The sequence below is a fragment of the Alosa sapidissima genome, chromosome 14 (assembly GCF_018492685.1).
Source record: "Alosa sapidissima isolate fAloSap1 chromosome 14, fAloSap1.pri, whole genome shotgun sequence".
Lineage (NCBI taxonomy): Eukaryota > Metazoa > Chordata > Actinopteri > Clupeiformes > Clupeidae > Alosa > Alosa sapidissima.
In genome coordinates this window covers 34,373,042-34,395,010 of record NC_055970.1, presented here as the reverse complement: position 1 = coordinate 34,395,010, position 21,969 = coordinate 34,373,042, and the positions used below count along the sequence as shown (strand labels likewise).

Here is a 21,969-nt window from a genome sequence, read left to right as displayed (position 1 = left end):
AGCTATCCCTAAGACGGGTGGTTTTAGATTGGTTCAGATCGATGATGTCATCTGAGAAAGATTTCCCAATGGTCAACATCTCATGTTCTACTTCAGAGAACATTCATAATTATACCTTCTCTATCATGAAAATGTATTTTTCTAAATATCCAAAAAAACAAACAGGTCATTAAACATAAACAATAACATGTCTACATAATTATATATCTACTAATGTAGCTAATATAATTCTATAATGTCAAGAAATAACATTTATGTGTACCCAGTTGAGCAGCTCCAGTTTGCGTGGATCAGTCTCTTCTGGAGGTTCTGGCTTAGCCTTGCCTCCCTTGGTCTTCTTTCCACGTGCTGGCTTGCCTCTGCCGGCACGCACAGCTGCTGGGCTCTTTGTTTTTTCGACCTGTGGTGTGATTGTGCTGGGTAGGGCACCCCCTGGCTTCACAAATAGGAAATGCAGACATGCACATTTAGTAGCCTCCATATTTATTTGCACCCCATGTATGTTGAATAAAATAAGTATAACATTTATCCTTTAGCAAGACTTTAGCAAGGTTTAAATTGTTTTATAAACCAGTACATTGTAATTTCTGCATTTATAACCAAAGCATTTATGAGTAATACAGATCAAAGGAAGGGAAATGTGAATATCAGCATTTTAGGTCAATTTAAGGTGAGATACTAGTCTGGTACATGACAATACACTAACGTTTGCCTGGGATTTTTGGGATTCTTGACACCCTAACACTAATGCGTAACTCCGGAGTCAAAACAACCAAGGGTCTATTTATGGTAGTTAACAAGTTCAAAGTTCGAGTTTTGAGCAAGACTGTTTTTTGCACTGAATGGGCTGATAGTGAAAGCTATGGGGGCAAGCTAGCACGTCAAAAAACAAACACTATTTTATACTACTGATCATGCTCAAAATATAATTACATTTCTGTGGTAGTGTGGTGAGGGTCCCTACTCCCTACAGGCAAACTGAAGTATTGTAAACTTTGAAAGTGTACAGAAAGGTTATAACAAGACCTGTATCTGAAGGAAGCAAATTGCCTGGGTTCGTGTTCCGGAAGTGTCAAATCAGCAGACGCATTCGATGTTGCAGCGCTGCACAGATCTGGCTGAATCTTACAATATAAACTTGCTTTACATTCAGCCAGATCTACACAACGCTGGTAGATGTCGAACGGGCCCACTGATAAAACTGTTTTCAGCTTACCCACTCTGAGGGGGTTGGGTGCATGACCCCCATCTGCTTGTGTTTGTCTTAGGGAGGTATACATCCCTACTAAATTTGTGTGTGGGAGTAAACTTATTTGCTGACCAAAAGACTCAATGACATAAGGGGGCGCTATGGCCACACCTGGGGCAAAATCTCTGTCCCCGAATAGAGACTGTGAAGGATTACATGGGTGCCAAATGTCATGAGTTTTCACCAATGGTAATCATCCAACAAACCAAGAAGAAACTACAGCGCATCATCAACAGAGCATCCAAAGTCATTGGTTCACCCCTACCATCCCTTTTGAATCACAAATGGACACTCCGCAGAGCCCACAAGATAATCTCTGATATCACCCACCCTGCACACTACGCCTTCCAGCTACTGCCCTCTGGGAGGCGTTACAGGACAATCACCGCAAACAACCCGCTTCAAAAACAGTTTCATTCCCATAGCAATAAACATTCTGAACTCTGAACGCTGAGGATTGTGGATTAAGTATAACCCTTATGTATCATGTTCAATGTGTCTGTCTGTATATATATGTTTGTATACTATATTTTTAATGTCTAATGTAATGTTGGAACCTGTACCAAAGAGCTGTACTGAGAACAAATTCCACCAGCCTGGCTGTGTGGTCATTAAATGAATCAATCAATGAACCACCTTGGAGAAGTGCGTCAAAATTGATGATGTGCCACCAGTGTAATAGCCATTTTATCTGTTGCCAGATGGTGGCGCTATGCCAAATATGCATTGTGGGCATGTGAATATCATCATTACCATAATAATGAACTCTGTAAGGTTTGACCCATGTCAATCAATGCATGACAAATGTGTTACACATTTCCTATTTATATGCCGAGGTATGTAAATTCATCATATCACTATTTCAGTAAAAAAAAAAATCTTGGCAATTTAAATATGCGTATTGGTTATGGAGCTACGCCGAGTGGACTGTCCTTTAGCCAGTGAGCTAACTCATCGTTTGCTTTGCTGCCTCATTTACATTGCCTCTGAGGTGAAGGGGCTATCAAGCCTCGACCAGGCCTGCTCTTTATTGTCCGTGAGTGTGTGTATATGGGCTCACTAAGTGTAGTGTGTTTCATGGTACATGTTAAGCTGTTGTTCATAGGCTAGTGTAAACTGTCTTTTAAATAGCCAACCTCTTTAGTCTTTCAGTCTAACCACTTCAATCTGTAAATATTGTATTTTATCACCTGTATCTTTTTTCACTTATTTAAATAGTTAAGTAGGATATAATGAACCCCGTAGCACTTAGGTTAAGTTTGTCCCTGTCACTCCCATTGAACTGGCGCCTGAGGGTTGGGGTGCTACATATGTGTCTGTGTGTGCTATACTTACAGGCAAGTTGTGGCCGTGGATAAAAATCTGACTGCGGGCAATATCAACTCTGTTCCAGGCCAGAGCCAGGCTCAGCTGGTCCGAAGCAGAGGCATTAGTCCCTAAAGATTAGTAAAACAAACAAAATGTAGATGATTTAAATGAACATACCATCATACCAAGGGATTGTTTTTGTTGAGGGACACATCAGAAGAGGTGCAGTTTTTTAGGTTTATTTTTTTGCTTCTTTGTCAAACAGTTCAGCCAGAGACTTTTTAATGAGGAGACACAGCACTCCAAAAATCCTCCCTAGAAATGCATGGAGTTAGTTTGTAACACCAATATGGCAGTTGCCCAGATAGCAAAATCAGATTGGCAGATAGCGGACCGCTGGTGGTAGGCCGCCAGTGGCGTGCCACTTGTGGTCCACCGTTGGACCACCATCTCTTTAAATTTAACTTGTCATGAATATTAAGAAACTTTAATAAAATGATATATGGAGTATAACTGAACAAATGAAAAAGATTTTATACCAATAGTGGCAAAATATTGGGTTTGTCTGCAACCCGCCAGCGGACCGCCAGAGAACCGATGAGCAAAATGCCAGCGGACCGCCAGCTATGCCCCCAGTGGACCGACAGTGGTCCGCCAGCCTCTTGCTATCTGGGTGTCTATACATATCCCACCCCTTCCGCGGCAAAACGTTGACATGTGAATACATTGAGCCAATCATGTGGTGTGTTGTGAATACATTGAGCCAATCATGTGGTGTGTTGTGAAGACATTGTATCAATCATGAGTTGTGATCTCGCCACTGGAGCAAGGTTGGTGTCGTGAAGCCTTGCGCACGCGCATTTCTGCCAAAATAGATGCCCGATAAGTGCCCAAAAAGCGTTGCAATATGGCCGCCGAGTGAGGGGCTTGCCTAAAAGGACTTTGGTTCAGCTATCCTTATTGTAGTTATAGACTGAATTCTGGAGACTGAAGTGGAGTTTTCCCACAATTTCGAACTTATATAATAGTGGATAGGACGTGGGAGAGGTCAACTCTCATGAGGGACCTCTATGAGCTCACAAGCCACCTCAACAGTCTGAGCAGACGCCCCACCAGCCTCAGCGAAACCAGTTCAATGGATTATACTAGGGGTCCTGTCCCTCGCAGCTCCTTCCATCCCTTCCCTCACAAAGTGGTGTTGTACCCCAACCCTAGCCTGGAGGCCAGCCGACAACATTTGCCCCACCCACAACATTTGAGGTCAGGAAGTTCGGTCTAGACTTGTCCCGTTGTGGAGCAACTATGCCCGAACCAGAGCTGTTTAGACCAATCAAATTGGGCTTTACGATGATGGACAGATGAGCAACAGTGCCTCGTCTATCATGTCATCTGAGCATGTTTAGGTTTTTGTTGACCCCACTAACACATAAAAAAATGCATATTATTTCCATGCAGTTTGGCCTTTCATATACATGAAAACGGAGGTTTTATCACTGAAAACTATTATTTCTTTCCTCATATGTTTGAAATCTCGACCTGTTTGCTCAAGGGGTTTGCGACACCCTTCCCCAGCTGTTTTACCATCGCTGTAAAAACGAAGGAGGGAAAATATCCGTTTTTCCGAGTAGCCTACCCTGCCACGTATTTTTAGATTTTGCTATCAGGTGTACAAGCTATTGACAGCAGTATAACTTAAAGACATTTGTGAAGAAGAATGATGGTTCGGGTGTTCTTCCTACAGCTCACGATAAGATATTTTTATTGCTCTGATTGGTTAGGTCTATCCAATTGAGTGCAGAGGCCTTTTCCCCGGTAGAAATCGGTTGAAATTCGCCCAGTGCTCGAATGATCTTTTTGTCTTTAAGGGGGTCTCTCTATCTCATAAAAAGTTGGCACATCCCGCGCATAGCTTAACAAGGCGATTAACAATTAAATAGCCTAGGCGCGAGTGGTGCTTTTGCGCAGTATGTGTGCACGGAAGGCCTATGCTATATGTGGTGTAGTGGAGCTTCAGAATAACGGCAAATAGCAACTTAGCAAATTGCTTTTACTGACAACTTCAAGCAGTAGTAAACGCATGCTGTATCCAACTCATACATTCTTCTTCTAACATAGGATGTGACTGCGCAAGCATACATTCTGTAACAGTGCCTCCTAGTGGCGGAATAATAAAGCTGTAAAGTATTACAGAACACAACACTATAACTTCACACAAACACACAACAGACAGATTTTTCATAGAAATTGATTCCTTTTAATCAATTTCAACATATTATTGATTGTAATAGTCCATATTTCATTTCAATTTCACAATACAAAGAAATAGTCTGAGTGCCATTCCTAATTTCACAACGTAACTCATTTGAACCAGACCTCCATCTCAGATAGGCTATCCTCAGTGTCAAACACAATAATGCATGTAGTCCTTAACCCGACAAACACGGGACGTCCCCCGGACCTTATGCGGACATTTATGACGTCCCCGATTGGTCCCGAACGTCATGTTCTCTAGCGGACGTTCCGGTGACCTTATTGACGTCCGGAGCAAGTTATCCTTTGGTTATTGCGTGACCGCCGGTGCAGGACTTTCTGGGGACGTCACCGTCAGGTCCCTCGGATGACATTTTCATTTAGTCATTTCAAAGACGTCCTAAGGACCCGACAATAACCGTATACCGGGGACATCAAGGGGACATTTGTTTACTCACACATGGCAGTGGAGTTGAGAGTGCTTTGGCAGAGAATGTCTAATAAGGACTCTGGCTCTGGCTACAGCCTGCAGGACGGAGACATCACATCCACGACTTCACGTTACACGTCATAGCAACATTGAGGTCGAGGGTCAACTCCACAGCATTCAGAAAAAAAGTTTTCAATAACTGAATGAAACTGAATGAAAATTTGTCATAATGTCAGCTGCTAATGTATAACGTAACGTTCTATAATTTTCCTCTGGGGATTAATCTAGTATCTATCTATCAAACGTCTCTAGCAGTAGCTGCATTAGCCTACCGTAGTCTAAGGCAACATATCATACAGTTTATGAAGTTGTGCGGTCTATGAACAAAGTATGCTAGGTTCACTGCAGATATGTGAATTATGTAGCACATACATTTTGAGTTTAACATTAATGTATAACGTTACAAACTAGGAAATGGATTTTATCAAATTCATGTTAGCTGATGTGATGCTTGGTGTAACGTTAGCAAAGTCGCAGTTCTTAGCTTCTAGCTTCTAGCTTACGATGCGCATTTCTTCAGATAACTGTCATTACGTGATGCATGTGACATGCTCTAAATAGGCAGTGGTTTATCTAACCTAGTCACGTACTTATTATCTGTTTTATTTATAGGAAACACGCACACGGCCGAATTGGGGCTGAACCCAGGACTTTTGGAGCTGAATACGATGCAATAAAACTAGATAAATGTTCAAAACAGACCACGTAGCATTTGTTTAGGGTTGCCTAGCAAAAGAAATGACTACTCTGGAAATTCACAATTTCGTCGCCGTTTAAAAAAACAAAACAAAAAACATAGTCCAGTCCATACAACTTAAATTTCAAAAGAAATACTGGACTATGTTTTTTTTTTTTTTTTTTTAAACGGCGACGAAATTGTGAATTTCCAGAGCACACTTGGCAATCGACTCCTACGGACTTTCCCCTAGTCTTCTTCTTCTTCTTCTTCCCACCAAATTTCTGCAAAATTCAGCTTTAACCGTTTAACGTAGGAACTTCGTTCAAACTTTGTAACGTAGGTCTTGAAAAGGACACGTGGGGAATGTATTTTTCACTTTTGTAAACTTTATACTTTTTGAGATATTAATAAAAAACAAGCTTATTTTTTAGACTTTACATTAGCACTATGACATCACAATGGGCTAATTAACTTGATTTGCACCTGTATCAACTTCCAGCTGCTCACTACAAGGACCCATCAAAGGGCCAGTTAAACTGATTGCACCTGTATCAACTGCTTTCTGCTTAACTAGGCCAACTCTCTCTGTGTCTCTCCTACAAGGATATAAGGCACATTCCATCCAACTTTCTATCCATTCATCCTCTTCAAACCATTCACTCATCCACCCATTAAACTATCCACCAACATCCATTAAACAATATCAACATCCATTCAACTTTCTGTCTATCAACATCCATTACACTATCTAAATTCAACTTTTAAACTATATACTCTGTCTCAGGCTTTAAGCATACAATCTGGCTCTCTTAAGACTACAGATTCTGTTCCTATTTCCTCTGCCCACAACTGTTTCAAAATAAATGTCCTCACTACAATAATTCACTATTAAATAATTTAACTATTTAAACTACTCAACTATTTAACTGTTTAGACATTTCAACTGTCAGTTGTTATCAACTATGACTCCTGCCAACTGTTTTCAAATAAAAGTTTGTTTTGCATTTTATGTTAATATACAGTATGTTTATATTTTCATGCACTGGTAATTTCCTCGAAATTACATTTTCTAGTTCTTACTGTACTCTACCGTTTTTAAATTGTCCTAAAATTGTTGAGAGAATTGCTTTAAAACTTAACTGTTACCATGTTGTTAGTCGCTTTGGTTAAAAATGCGTCAGCCAAATGTAATGTAATGTAATAATGGTGTAGGCCTATCTGATTAAGACCCAAAGAGTGGTTGAAACGTACTTATTAAATAACACTGGGAGCAAAGAAGACTATCTTCACTTTTTTCCCTTTGCAACTGTCAAAGAAATCCCATAAACACAGGAAGGCCTAGGGTATCCTACATCAGATGGCCTAAAGATTAGGCTCTTCTGCATAGCATTAAGTGATTGGCATGCAGTAATTTGAACACTGATCTTGATCTAGCCTACTTTGGCTATTTAAAGGTAATTTATTGCCAAAACATCACACAATATAAATGAGCTATAACAAACAATTAAGGACTTAATCCCACACAAACTACTATTTTACTGACTACAAAAATAATAATTATGTAGGAAGTTTAGAAGTTTTAAACCCAGAATTGACCAAAAATGCACCAAATTCAACACAAATGACTCAATACACTTGGAGGAGGCCTGCGTCATTTCATATTAGAAAAGCACATTATCAAGCTCTAGTATGGAGGCAAGCACACATACCAAATCCAGTGTTACTAGAAGTAAAATGTTTTTTACTTGTCGGTTGTTGCTGACGGTAGATGCAGTTCTGCATTAGGCTTATTCCCGCAATCTAAGTTCATATGTACTGTAGGATATATTCGGAGTTCATCTGTGCAATTTGTTATTGTGATGAAATGCATTAAACACCACAAGTGACTCACTATGTTAGCAATAAAAATATGGTTGTGTTTTGATTAGAATTTCCGAGTTTATTACATGTTAACTGTAATCATGTTCCCATTAAATACGTTAATAAACTATAGTATGGCTTCTTTAATTCTCAAACATGTATTTAGAGAACACTTGTATTTGGATTTAGTGATTACTTTTGAAATCAACCCAATTTAGGGAAAATAAGCAAAAATAATCGCTATTTTATGTTAAAACGCTGATTATGCGGCTTAGAACTCATAATTGAGCTTGGTAAACAAAATATTCAGAATCAGCACCCTCCAGTTAGGTAAGAAGGATGGTTTACCAACTTTTCCTCAAATTTGCCGTCAGAAGTTCTCTTCTGTGAAGCTGCTCTCCCTCTATTAAGGATGCTGCTTCTTCATGACTTGTTTAAATGCCATTGTAATTTATTTGACGCATGCTCGCGTTTAAAGGGGGACTTGGCAACTATTTCAACTTAATAAACCCGTTTAGAAATCATTTGGATGGTTAAATGACCTGTTCCGGTGAAAATGGTGACTTTCCCCGCTGCGCCTAGCGTCCCCAGGCGGAAAACCAACCTTGCAACATTGAGACTACCGTCCCGGAAAGAGAAGTGAGTAAATTGTGTTTCTTACCTTGTAACATCCACATAGTTCTGCCAAACTTATGCTAACAGTTCGCTAGCTTGTAAACAAATCCATGTGCTTTATCATTACCTTTTCACACAGTTTGAAATAGCATAATGTGCAATTTCTCCAGCAGAGGGGGAAATCCTGCCAAGTTTCCCTTTAAAAGTGTCACGCATAGCTGTCCCCTATGTCACAGCAGCTCCTTGTGGAAACAGCAAAGAAGAGTGCACATATCCGATGAGATTTCTGATGAGGAGCAGAAGATCTCTGCCTTACCCGAGATCTCTGCCTTGATGTTTATGAATAAAAAATGATATGGAATAGAAACATCTGGAATCTATTTATTTCAGCTTAAAGTTGGCTACAAAGAGCATTCATAGCCTAGAGAAAACGATAGGCTACATTTTTTTTTATCTGCAAGAATGTTCCAGGAAGATAGGCTTACATAGGCTATTTTTAGTCTGTCTCTGTTTGATCACAGGTCCAAGAAAACGCCTTAGAGTGGATATAACGTCAATGCATTCTAGTTATATTTCATGTACTTTATTTCATGTTGAGTTTTGCTTCCCAGCATGCATTGCGATTCATTTACGTATTGTTGGCTATTATTAGTTTTTTTTATTTTGAAACAATATGGTTTGAACAATTTAGCTTAGGCTAGCCTAGGCCTAATCTGATGATGTTTTGAACAATATGGGGGATACAGGATATGCTACGGGACATGCCCATTAAAACGTTGTAGTAGTTTATTAAGAAAAAGACACTGCAGATGTGAAAGCAGCACATCCTAGCCCGGTATAAAGGTCCATGTCTACCCTTCATAAGTGTAATGCACAAGGAGGATGTGATTTCATACATGACTGGACGACGTGAAAACATGAGGTAAGTGTAATTGATTGAGTAATTGCCATACAAGTCATGCGTGTTCATGTTCCATCAATCTCCCTCCTAGCAGCAGTGAAACCTATAGACTAAAATACAGCTACATCCGCGGGACGTCAAGGGAACCCTACACAATGTCGAGGAGGTGACGTTCGCCAGGGGACCTTTAGGGGAAGTCGCCAGACTTAATTTTGTTTACTGGGTAACGTATACACAGGGAAAATGCACTAACTGGCAGAAATGAATAAAGCCATTGCAGCCAAACCATGTTCTAGTTTTATAGGCTAATGTACACATAGTGATAACAAAACCTGGGTGTCCAGTCATCTCGTGTGTTGAACCGTGGAAATAAATAGACGAACAATTTTGGAATTTGCACTGTTGCTTTCATGGGAGCCAGTCCTCACTCTAAGGGAGCTCGGCTTCCTCTGGCTCCCGTGAAAATTCGAGCACTGAATACGCCCCATACAGTGTTGCCAACTATTTGAAATGGAAAGTAGTTACAGCCAGCTTCAAAAGTCGCTAAATGTCGCTAGATGACGTCATGCGCTAATTTACATATTAATAACATCAGCACGTGCCCCCCCCCCCCAAAAAAATGTGATGGCCCTTTAATTTCCCTTTACTCCTGTTTGCTTTTCTCCTACTCATATAGGCAACGACGTTAAGAGCCTAGTTTAAATATATTTGATTTAATATACTTATATATTAATTGATACACTTTACTTTCTGTAGCCTATCTTGTCGCAGCCTACATCAATGAGCATCAGGTGGCTATACGAATCCTATAGGTTTTACTAACATGTTCGATTTTTAATTATCTGCTGGGGAGATTTTCTAACGTTCCAACAACGAAACGGAGTTTGCCATCTTTGCGAGAAGTTTTTTCTCACACTTTGTGCTGCTGCAGTCAGCCTAGGCAAACCGAAGGATAATGCGAAGAAAAAACAAAAGTCGCCAGGCACACGAAAAAGTTTTTTTTTATTTGTTTGAGCCAGATTTGTTGTCAGTCGCTAGATAAGCTTTTCAATCGCCAAAGATGGCCAAAAGTCGCTAAATCTAGCGACAAAGTCGCTAAATTGGCAACACTGGCCCCATAATCACGTCCCAATGGAGTAGTATCATACTCATACTCTGACTAGAATTTGTATTTAGAATTATTTCAACCTATAATTTATACTTATATCAGCCTAAAGTACACACTAAAGTACACACTGAACCCTCCAGTTACAAGGCCGAAGCCCTAACCAGTAGGCCACAGCTGCCCGACATTAACATTAAGGACATTAACATTCATACCATTCTCTGGAACAGTCAACACTGATTACTGATTGTGTTGACTATAAACAGGATTTTGCCATTTTTTAACATCTGTAGTTGGATTTGAAACCATTCATTTGTTATATTACCTTTTAGCAGTGCAGTAAGTATGGCCATCTCAATATCCTGTTGACCTTCGGAACCCATGCGGAACACTGTAATCTGAAAAAAGAAAATAGAGTAACAGGACAACTCTTGGAATGTTTAAGCTTACTGTTATGCCAGATGATGACAAGAGTAGAATGAAAGTAATTGCTAGATACATTTAGTGTGAGACTTTTTTTTTTGAACTTTTTTTTATGACTGCAGCAGCACTATACAGTACTTTATTAGTATGTGCATTTTTTCCCTCGTATATATACTTGGTTTTCATTCCTGGATGGTTATGGCGCTAATCCTCTGATGTTTATTCTCTAATTGGCTTATTTTAATTTGGCTACTTCATTAGCTTCCACAAAGTGGTCGCTAGACTTGTGGGGGTCCACAATGGAAAATAAAACAATCAGGTAAACACAGAAAACTTTCAGAAAAAATGCTATAGCTCCTTCATAAAATATTGTTTTAGTGACTTCTTATAAGAGAATATGTTCTTCATCTTCACGATGTTCATAGGCAGCAGAAGTCCTAAAGAGAACAGTTCTTAACATAAATGTTTTGCATGGAGTTGGCATCACCAAAAGACCAGTGCTCACTTGACGTGTTAACCCTCCTATTGTGTTCATTTTATGTTACTAGTTTTGTATTCAAAAATGGCCGCTGCATTATAACTTGTTATAAATCCATAACACACATATTATCATCTAATGTTGTGATAGACCTTTATATCAACTTGTGTTCTATTTGATATAACCAGTTTTGTACTTCCATTTGCTATTTATGGTCTGCAGGCCTCACTGACCTGAGCTCGCAAGTCTTAAAGGGGAAGATTATATTGGGGAAAGGTTCCAGAGGGGGCTGGCATAGAAGCAAAGAGGGGGAGTGAGGGTGTGTTTGTGTGTGTGTTTTAATGTACAGAAGCACATATACAGTCTATTTGATCAATAAGTATGTGCCTGGACTCAATTTTATACACTGACCATTTTCTCACCCATTCATTTATAATGGCCGGTCATTTTTGACCGGAAATACACATGGGTGCCTCATGGTAGTCAGACAAATTTGTAGTCAACAAATTTGGGATTTGCTCTGCAGGTCCGGCTGGCGAAAAGGCCATTGAAGCCCATTCCAACTGTCCCTAATACACTGGCACTCAAATACAATTGATAATCCGACATGGACTTCTTTGTCCATTGTCCATGGATTTCTTTGGAATTGAGTAAACAGCTGCATTTCTGAAACGATATTAACAGAGTTTAATGCACCAATTTAAGTTTAATTTCACTTTTAGTTATACCCCTGCTGGAAGTCATAAGTCAATGAACCTTTTTTGCAGACCCACTCTTAATACAATTAAGAAGGTCTGCGTGCTAACCAGGCTAAGATTTCCCTTCTTGAATTCAAATTAATCTGTTAAAGCTGCAGTTGGCAAGATCTTTTTGATCATATTCACTGAAACTGACACTATGCTCCGACAGAACAACATAAATCAGCCGGTTTTAGAAAAAACCCGCACTTCTACCTCCACCTAGAGCCTGTTATTTGTTTTGCAAAAAACCACAGCTCCCGGTTCTTCTGGTCCAATCGGAGCAGGGCTGTGTGAGATCTGATTGTCAATCACAGTCTGGTGCAGTCTGGTGCACACTGACGGGCACAAACTGGGGGAGTGTGGGAGGGGCATGAGAGTTGTAAACATTCAAAATTTTGAAAGTCCCCTCAATCTGTCAGACTTGCCATCTGCAGCTTTAACATTGCTTAAAATATCTCCTTAAGGTAGCTTGTTTGATATTGTAAAGGTGTAAGAAATTAAAGCTACATATTCTGCCCATTCTTCACAAAATTTGACACAGTTAGGTTAGATAGGTTAGGTTAGGTTACTTAGACCTTCCAATTTTCAAAAGCATTCACTTAATACAGCCAATCAAAATTGGTGGCAAAGCCGCCAAACAGGGAGTGAGGTCATATTTCAGCAACTCTTTGATGTATCGAAAACAAACTTGGTACATGGACTTGGGACCCTATAGGGTCTGTGCACTAGGTAGCGATGAACTTCCATTTTTGTCTTACGGTGAGCAAACGTGTTTCCTGCATTGCTGTCAACAAGCACCTGAAGATGAGTACTTTAAAGGAATGTTCCGGAGCAAAAACAACCTAGGGTCTATTTTCAGAAGCTAACAAGTGGAAAATGTTGTTTGAGAGCATAATGATATAAATTGGTGGAGTTTTGAGCAAGAACGTCATTTGCATTAATACCAAATTGTCTTCCAGTGAAAGCGAACAAGGCATACGTACTCACGTCAAAGACTAACTATTTTACACCACTGACAATGTTCAAAATGTAATGACACTTCTGTGGTTGTATGGTGAGGTTGTCTACAGATAAATTGAAGTATTGTAAACGTTGGAAGTTCGAAAGGTTATAGAAATGTTATTTTATGAAGGGTGTTTTTAGGATACCTTAGCTGTCTTCCTGTCACGGCCACCGTGAAGGAAGGCTTAACAAGTTGATTATGGCAGCGCAGGAGTAGGAATGCATTTTCACAAATACCCCTTATTTTGTTTTCATCAACAATAACATTCAACGTTCAGGTCATACCTTGAAGGACCCCAGAGGTTACACAAGGAAACTATTACAACTTTCTTCGGTAACACTTTATTTTAATGTGTCGCTGTTACAGTGTACCTACCTACATTAATTAGGTACAGTGGTACAACCTGTGTAACAACATGTACTATCAGGTACTATCATTGTACTTGCATTATGTATTTGTGGGTACCTACATATAGTTGTTACATTGTAATACTGAGTGCTTTTACAAAACTTTGCCAATTTGTCTAAATTTTCATCAGAGGCAAAGAGCTGACCTGAGACCTGCTGAATGGGGTAAATCTGGTCATGATAGATTTGATATACAAATCATTCTTAGCTCCAGTCAAGGCCTCATTGTCTTCAGTGTACATGTAACAGCTGTGCTGCTACAACCTTGTTACTCTTTGATACAGTGGAATAAACCTATTAAGTGTACCAGTTAATTACTTACATGTACATATGACATGTATGTTATGTCTTCGATGTCTTGGAACAGGTCTACTAATTCACATGTACTGTGTGGTGTAACAGCAGACACGTTTCAACACATCAATTACAGGATGCATGACATCATTGACAGGATGTATATAATATGTACATGTAAGTACTTAACTGGTACACTTTATTTTAATGGGTTTATTCCACTGTATCAAAATAGTAATACATGTGTACCAACACAGTTGATACATGTACTACAGTATGTAGGGTAATGGCAGACATGTTCCAAGACACCAATGACACAACATACATGTAATATGTAATTGTAAGTACTTAACTGGTACACTTCATTTTAATGGCTTTGTGCCACTGTATCAAAGAGCAATAAGTGTGTACCAACACAGTTGATATATGTACTATGTAGTGAATTAGTAGACCTGTTCCAAGATATCAAAAACACAACACAACATACATGTCATATGTACATGTAAGTAATTAACTGGTACACTTTATTCCACTGTATCAAAGAGTAACAAGGTTGTAGCAGCACAGGTTGGAGCTAAGAATGGTTTGTATATCTATCATGACCAGATTTACCCCATCCAGCAGGTCTCAGGTCAGCTCTTTGCCTCTGATGAAAATTTAGACAAATTGGCAAAGTTTTGTAAAAGCACTCAGTATTACAATGTAACAACTATATGTAGGTACCCACAAATACATAATGCAAGTACAATGATAGTACCTGATAGTACATGTTGTTACACAGGTTGTACCACTGTACCTAATTAGGTACGTACACTGTAACAGCGACACATTAAAATAAAGTGTTACCCTTTCTTCCTACTTAAAGGTTGTATTAGGGATAGCGGGGATACGTCACTTCTGTTGACATTCAAACAAAACAGAGAGCTAGTTCGCTACTCCCTCCCCCTCCCTCCCGTGCAATTTAAACTCTCCCAAACGAGCATCTTGTTTGAACAGTTTGTTATGTTTTTATGGGTAAGGTTTGCCCATATGTTTTATCTCAGAAACTGTCTTACATTGCATATAGCACCTTTAAAGAAAACTAAATCTGTTGCCTCACCAGTTCTCGTCTTTTCATGCAGTCCATCACCATGGCATACATTTGCTGGGCTTGACTGCGGGTGTAGTTGAATGTTTTCTGTATGGTAACCAGCAGTTGGTCCCTCACACCCTCACTAACCATCCTGGGGCAAAGAACACGGAGAAAAGACAGAATCTACAGTATTAATATTTTTGAAAATAGTAATGCTTGCAAAGTAAACATTTTAAAATGTTATATTCAAACCAAATATAGAATTAAAAAATGGTGACGTTAAAATATATATTAATTCATGAACTGAATAAGTGATGGAGAAAACGGATAGTGAATGATTTGACTTTCCATAGAAAAAATATATTTAACATCCATTAAACAAAACACAATATGAGTAGTCAATTCAACTCATCAGCAAGAAATCATCTCTTTGAAGTCTGATGCCAAGACCAATAAATAGTTTTTGGGCAATTCCATATCAAATCAACACAAAACTCGTTGATTTGACAACCTTGGTCCTTGGTAGAAAAAGTCGACCAGTGAGTGGAACAAAACAAAAAGGACTAATTTTGCATTTACATATTTAATTTAACAGAAGACTAAAATCTCTTCCTGGTGTACTTCAGCTCTGATGGGGCCTCAATTTTCTTCCTGTTCACACTAAAGTTTCTTTGGGGGTCTCAGACTTTACTTTGGATTATGGGCTATGTAGTTCCTCTTTGCTGGTTATGTATCTTCATCATTGTTATGGTTGTAGTTATGGTTACATAGAAACACTTCTGTCCGAAGGATATCAACAATAGTGAAGCAAAAAAGTATTAACACTTTGAATGTCGCACTGTTTTCGGAAGCTTTGGCCCAGAGTGCTAGCAATCTAGATCATTGTTGACGATTTTTGTAGAACCACAGCGTATTCTATGTTATAGCTATGGACACATACTATGGCTCATTTGAAAGGTGAGACTCTCACCTTGAGACTCTCACCTCTCACCATTTCTTGACTTGTTTGACTGTATGTTTTGGATCATTGTATGGTTTAAGGTCCAATGATGCCTATTGGGGCAGATCTCTTGGCACACTGCCTGATCTTTTCCTCCAGAATCACAGTGTAGCCTCTTGCTTTAGTGTTGCCGTTTACTTTGAGAAGGTCACCAGGTCCCACTGGTTGAAAAACATCCCAAAATAATACTTTTATAACCCCCACAATTGAAATGGGCATGGTGTCATTGGAATTTAATGCTTCTTTTTTTATGCCAATCTCAGGCCATGTCCCTGGGTAAAAAAAATAAAAAATCAGCGAAAGCTAAATTATTTGTCGAGGTGTGCCCTTATAAAGATTTAGCTGAGTTGTGCATGTTTGGAGAAGAGTGATCCATGATCAGCATCCAAGATGACCAAGTGATCCATTTTAAGAAGGAGTGAACATTTCAACCACCAAAACACTATTCACAATATGGAGAATAGCTATAGAAATGTATTAGTTTTAGGTGTTTTTCAGACAATGGGACCTTGTGAGCTTCTCAAAGTAAACGGTAACTAAAACAAGGGGCAAATTGAGAATTTTGGAGAAGATCAGACTTTCTGCCGAGAGACCAGCCCCAATAGGCGGCATTGGACCATTAAACCACACAATGATTCAAAATATACAGCTAAACAAGTCAAGAATGGGTTAAAATAAGCGATTTATGTGCAGTGAAACCGATGCCCGGTTTGCTATACACCATTCAGCGTGACACAGCCTTTGTACTGTCCCGACCAGGAGGGACGAATGAAACATTACGCACGTCCCACTTTTGCTGTAATAATTCATGAACGGTTTTGTTCAAAGCTGAAAATGCATTTGTATTTGACAGAGGACAGATGTAGGTTACTAGTGACCAAATATTAGCTTCCAATGTGGTACGATCTCTTTGTAAATTACGTTTAATTAAAAAGTGTTTCAACTGTCCTGGCTCCCCCCTACTTAAGTATAGTAGCCTAAGAAGTTCTACTTCGTTACATCTCTGGTTAAGTGATACTAGGCCTACGATAGCAGTTATGTGATAGGCCTATATTTGTCAAACTAGGCTTTCAGCTCAGATCTGTGCGCGTTCTCTGTGTTGGGATGATATTGGCCAAGAAACGTGGAGACGTAGACGGCCGATATTAAAAAGCAACTAGGCCCTAGCCTACTACCGCATTTATGAGCGATGGCGTAATCTACACTGCAGTAATTTTTAGTGTCTAGCCTATAACATCAAATAAATCGATTGTCATCAGATCAGATGTTGTAGGCTATTGTATGCACGTCCATATGGCATATTTGCACGCACAACACTATTAAAGCAAATACAATATCCAAAATGTGTGTAGTAGAGGCGGCCCCACAAGATATGACAGAATCCTACACGTGAGAACTTCGTTTTTCAAGATAATTGAATGGTCAGGGCGGTAGTTTTACACGATTTGATCTATAACTTAGCACATAACCAGCTCCCGACCAGGTTTGGTTGACAGCATAAGGTCAAAGGTTTTGTTCACTGCCAAAAGTTTTGGCGATGACTGTACTCCCGTCTTTGGAGTAACTGAGGATACACCATGCATATCTGGGCAAAAAATGATGTAATGGGACAATGTTAAAGCAATTTTTTACCCATTCTCCTCTGAGTATTTGTGAGCAAATGAGATAATGTCAGATGCTCGGCCACTCCCATCACACACCACAACAGGTACGGGAGGCTCCTCCCGCAGGCTCTCGCAAACATTGGAGATCACATTAGGACCGCCTTCCAGAATCAGGCACACCAGAGGCACTCCCTGCCCCAGACCTTTGTAAGCACATGGAACAAGAAACAAGAAACAAAACAAATCTCATTATGATAAATTTAAAAAAAGTGACATTCATTGTTCTCAAATTATATATCTTGCCTTATGATTTTGTGATTTTACCTTGTTGGATTAATCTCCCGTGACATGAGTTTCGGATCACCTGTCTCTGTTGATTAGCTATGTTTGAACTCTACCTGTTTATTAGCTCTGCCTGTTTTTACCACTGTTCTCCTGAATTGCCTTCTGACTGATTCTGATTGACTTTACCGTTTTCTGAAGTTGAAACTCTAATTTTAGAGACAATTTTTTTCAGACAATGTACCTGTGCCTGTACTTGGATTCATTAAAGACTCTGGCCTGGATGTACAAACATAATAATAACCGCCCTCTAACACAATTGGCAGTGCCCATAGCTGAACAGTAATTAAATCACAAGCACAGTTGAATGGAATTAACCGATGGCAACATTAAAAAATAAATATACAGTAGCTGCAAGCAGCAATGAGGGGGCCAAGCAGGTAAGCAGGAGTTGGGAATGGATTGGATTGGATTGGACTGGACTTGACTGTGTTGTGTTAGATTGGATTGGATTGGACTTGATTGGATTGGACTGGACTGGATTCGAAGGTCACCGAATTTATTGTGTGTCCTCAAGATGTACTCCTAAGTCCACATACCAACTTTGGTTTAAATCGGTGAAAGTGTTGATAATTATAGCACCCCTAGTCGTCAAAGCACATCAAATTAAATGTGGGTCCTTAGGATGTGTTCACGAATCAACGTACCAAGTTTGGTGTCGATACGAAAAAGTCTTCCTAATTATAGTGCCCCTAGTGGTCAAAGTACACCAAATGTATTGTGCGTCCTCAGGATCGGGTCCCGAGTCCATATACCAAGTTTGGTTTCGATATGTGAAAGCATTGCTGAGATATGACACTACTTCATGTGATTATAGCGCCCCCCTAGTGGTCAAAAGACTCCAAATGTATTGTGTGTCTTCAGGATGGGGTCTCAAGTCCATGTACCAAGTTTGGTTTCAATATGTGTAAGCATTGCTGAGATATGAGCCTACTTCCTGTGATTATAGCGCCACACTGTGGTCAAAATGTACCAAATTTCTTGAGCCTCCTCCTAGTTGGGTCCTGAGCACATGTAGTAAGTTTAGTCTTGACACGAGAAAACCTTGCTGAGATATCACTTCACTTCCTGTTTGGCGGCTTTGACGACAATTTTAATTGGCTGTTACGGGCGAACGGTTTTAGATTTGAAGACAAAAAGGGATAACTTTTTTGAGGCTTGGTCTGAAGATTCAAGTTTCGTGAAAATCGGACAAACTTTGTGACCTGTGAAAACTTTTAGGTGTTTTTGATTAAATCAAATATGGCGGCCGAATCAATTACGATGACATCACAATTTGGCTTGGGTCAGCCTATGGACCTCCAACAGTATTAACAGACACCACTAGTACATTTTAATTCCAAACACAACAGCAGCTACAGGCCAAAATACATTTTTCCTAATTGCAGCGCCCCCTAGAGGTGAAAGGTCACCAACGTTTTTGAACAACCTCCTGATGGGGTTATGAGTCCACGTACTAAGTTTAGTTATGATACATGAAATGGTTGCAGAGATATGAGCTCACTTCCTGTTTGGCGGCTTCGCCACGATTGGCTGTTACAGGAGAACTGTTTTAGTTCCGAAGACGAAAAGGGATAACTTTTGTGCTGCTTGGTCTGAATATCATATGTACTAAGTTTCGTGAAAATCGGACAAACTATGTGAGGCGTGAAACTTTCTAAAGGTTTTTGACAAAATCCAAAATGGCGGAAAATCCATCATGGCGGAAATTGACGTCATAGCAAAGATCCTTGATTACTAGCAAGATAGAGCAACGTAATTCGTTACTATGGGAGCAAAATGGGACAGTTCCGGTCTGCATAAGTGGGAGTGTCACCTTACGTCACTAAATAAACTTTCTCTCTTAATAAGCAATAAGAATAGATGAACATAATTGTGTTCACAATTACCAATGAATCATTCTTAGGACATAATATAAATAATTTAATTAATCATGTGTACCGAGTTAGCTAGCTAGCTAACGCTAGCTTAAAATGCCATACAAGTGGATGGGAGTAGCTATGGCAATACAGATATGCGCTAACAAGTGACTAGTAGTTGAAGGACTTTGCTTAAACTTCATATACTGTTCCAAATTCGCTTGAGTATAAACTATCCACTTTAACTAATGTCAGTAATGTTATTCAGCTAGTTGTCATTTCAAAGAAATTACACTTCTCCGTTTAAAATGTTACCTTAGCTAAGAGGCTAGCTAGCATGCTAACAACTGGACAGTAACTGGCAGCAGCATGGTCTGATATTAAGTTATTTTATTACAAATCCGAACACTAAAAAATTACACTTTTAGGCTTGAAATGATCCCAAACACTTACAGATTATGACAAAATGTTCCAAAAAAACCTCAACAAATCCAGAAAGACATAATGACCAATTTATTGGTAAAATTCCACAAGTCTCCATTGACATTAGTGCAGCGAGGGTTTACTCTGGTCTGCATAAAGGGGGTTCCCCCCCCCCCCTTGCAATAATCGAACGCGGAAATTGTCGAACGTTTGCGCCTCTCGCTCCGCTTTAACCCTCTCTGGTCATAGGGTGCGTTGAACTCGGCTTGGTCCAAGGATTCCAACAATACTTCATTTTTCAAAATCAGGCCAATGGGTCAGAAGTTACGTGCGTGAACACATGTGCAACTTTGGCCTGTTGGTGGCGCTAGAGCGCTCGAGGTGCCGACTTGAATCTTGGTGAAATTAATCATGGGACTTTGCCTAATTAGTGTGCCAAATTTCACAACTTTTCTATGGGCTGCCATAGACTCCCATGCCAGAGGAATAATAATAAGAAAACTAACAAACACAATGGGTGCATTCGCAGCTTCGCTGCTTGGCCCCCAATAAAAAGTTTAGCGATCATGAAATAATACAATGCATGATAATAAAATGTCAACAGGTAGTGACATAATGTAGAGCAGTAGTTCTATTCCACTTTTTAAAAATACTCTTACTATCTGTGTACATAGGATATGATGACCCTAGTCTAGCAGATTGTGGATGACGTGAAAGTAAAGTAAGTTTGCTTTTGACAAATGGAGACTGCACACTCTCGTCGCTCATATGCCAGTGATTTAATAAAAAAACAACGTTTCGGCCTGTGGCCTTTCTTGAGTCTTACAAACCATGTTACCTTCTGACATAGTACAATAAAGAAAAGTGTTGCTCTAAATACTGATTCTGTTGTATTTGAAAGTTTCTCTAATTGACGCATTTAACCGCAATTTGGATTACACCGGCTTTTAAGAGGGAAAGGGAAAATGTCAAGACAATTACCTAATCAATCACTATTAACACTTCTTCCGTTTTTTGTGCAATAATATCACTTTCCCCTTGACCTTCCCATAAATGTATGCACGAGTAAAAAAAGATCAGTTCACATTCTGCGCTCCAGTGGAATGACCTTTCAGATTTTGAAGAGCTCTCCATGAAAGCTATGATGAATGGGATTAGCTTCATGCATTTGTAATGTTGTGGTAAGGTTGCCTGGATCAACTTTTGCAATGTATTGTCTGGGACACAATTAATTTTATATCATTTTTTGTGTAGTTATTTTTGATGGTTTATATAACAATCAAACCCTATTATGCAAACCCTTTCACCTACTTGCAGAATGACCAATGAATCTGCCATGGTCTCTGACCTCACTGCGTTAATAGCCATTGCCATGCTTTTCTTACTGTTGTTATTAATTACAGATGATAAAGACATAAGGTTCTTGCCATTTTGTTGGAACACTTCCGCCTTGAATTTGCTGCATCAAATTCAAGCCACTATGTTACCCCTCAGCCGCTACGTTCCCCAAGTAGTCCAGACTATTATCATTGGTATTCCCCCGATGGTGGGACTACCTTCTAAGTGCCACCCGAGCAGGAGCATCCCTTTTTATCTTTAAGAAACTTGAGGGTCTTCTGAAGCTACCTCCTTTCCTAACACTTCTAACAACCTAACACACCTAACTCACCATGCACTTCTGTTTCTTCTCTCCTCTACCTCCTTCTTCTGTTACCCCTTTGACTACAATTTGACTTGTACTTAAAACTTCTGCACTCTCATTGCTTGGTAATAATAGTATTTATTGATGTAGTATTAATTGCTATCTAAAGTCTCCTCTGTATTGTAGCTTAAATGGTATTCCTCATTTTGTAAGCTACTTTGGATA

General features: G+C 39.5%; 1 protein-coding gene across 1 annotated transcript in view; it reads right to left on the bottom strand.

Moving 5' to 3' along the window:
- Positions 1–21,969, bottom strand: part of LOC121681487 (transient receptor potential cation channel subfamily M member 1-like) — a 196,737-nt gene that overhangs the window by 155,468 nt on the left and 19,300 nt on the right. The window contains exons 6-10 of the mRNA XM_042061245.1: positions 17,507–17,681; positions 14,902–15,025; positions 10,783–10,855; positions 2,585–2,685; positions 263–436 (exon numbers count right to left, since the gene is read on the bottom strand). Coding sequence (XP_041917179.1) covers positions 263–436; positions 2,585–2,685; positions 10,783–10,855; positions 14,902–15,025; positions 17,507–17,681 — 647 coding nt within the window. The remainder of the gene's footprint in view (positions 1–262; positions 437–2,584; positions 2,686–10,782; positions 10,856–14,901; positions 15,026–17,506; positions 17,682–21,969) is intronic.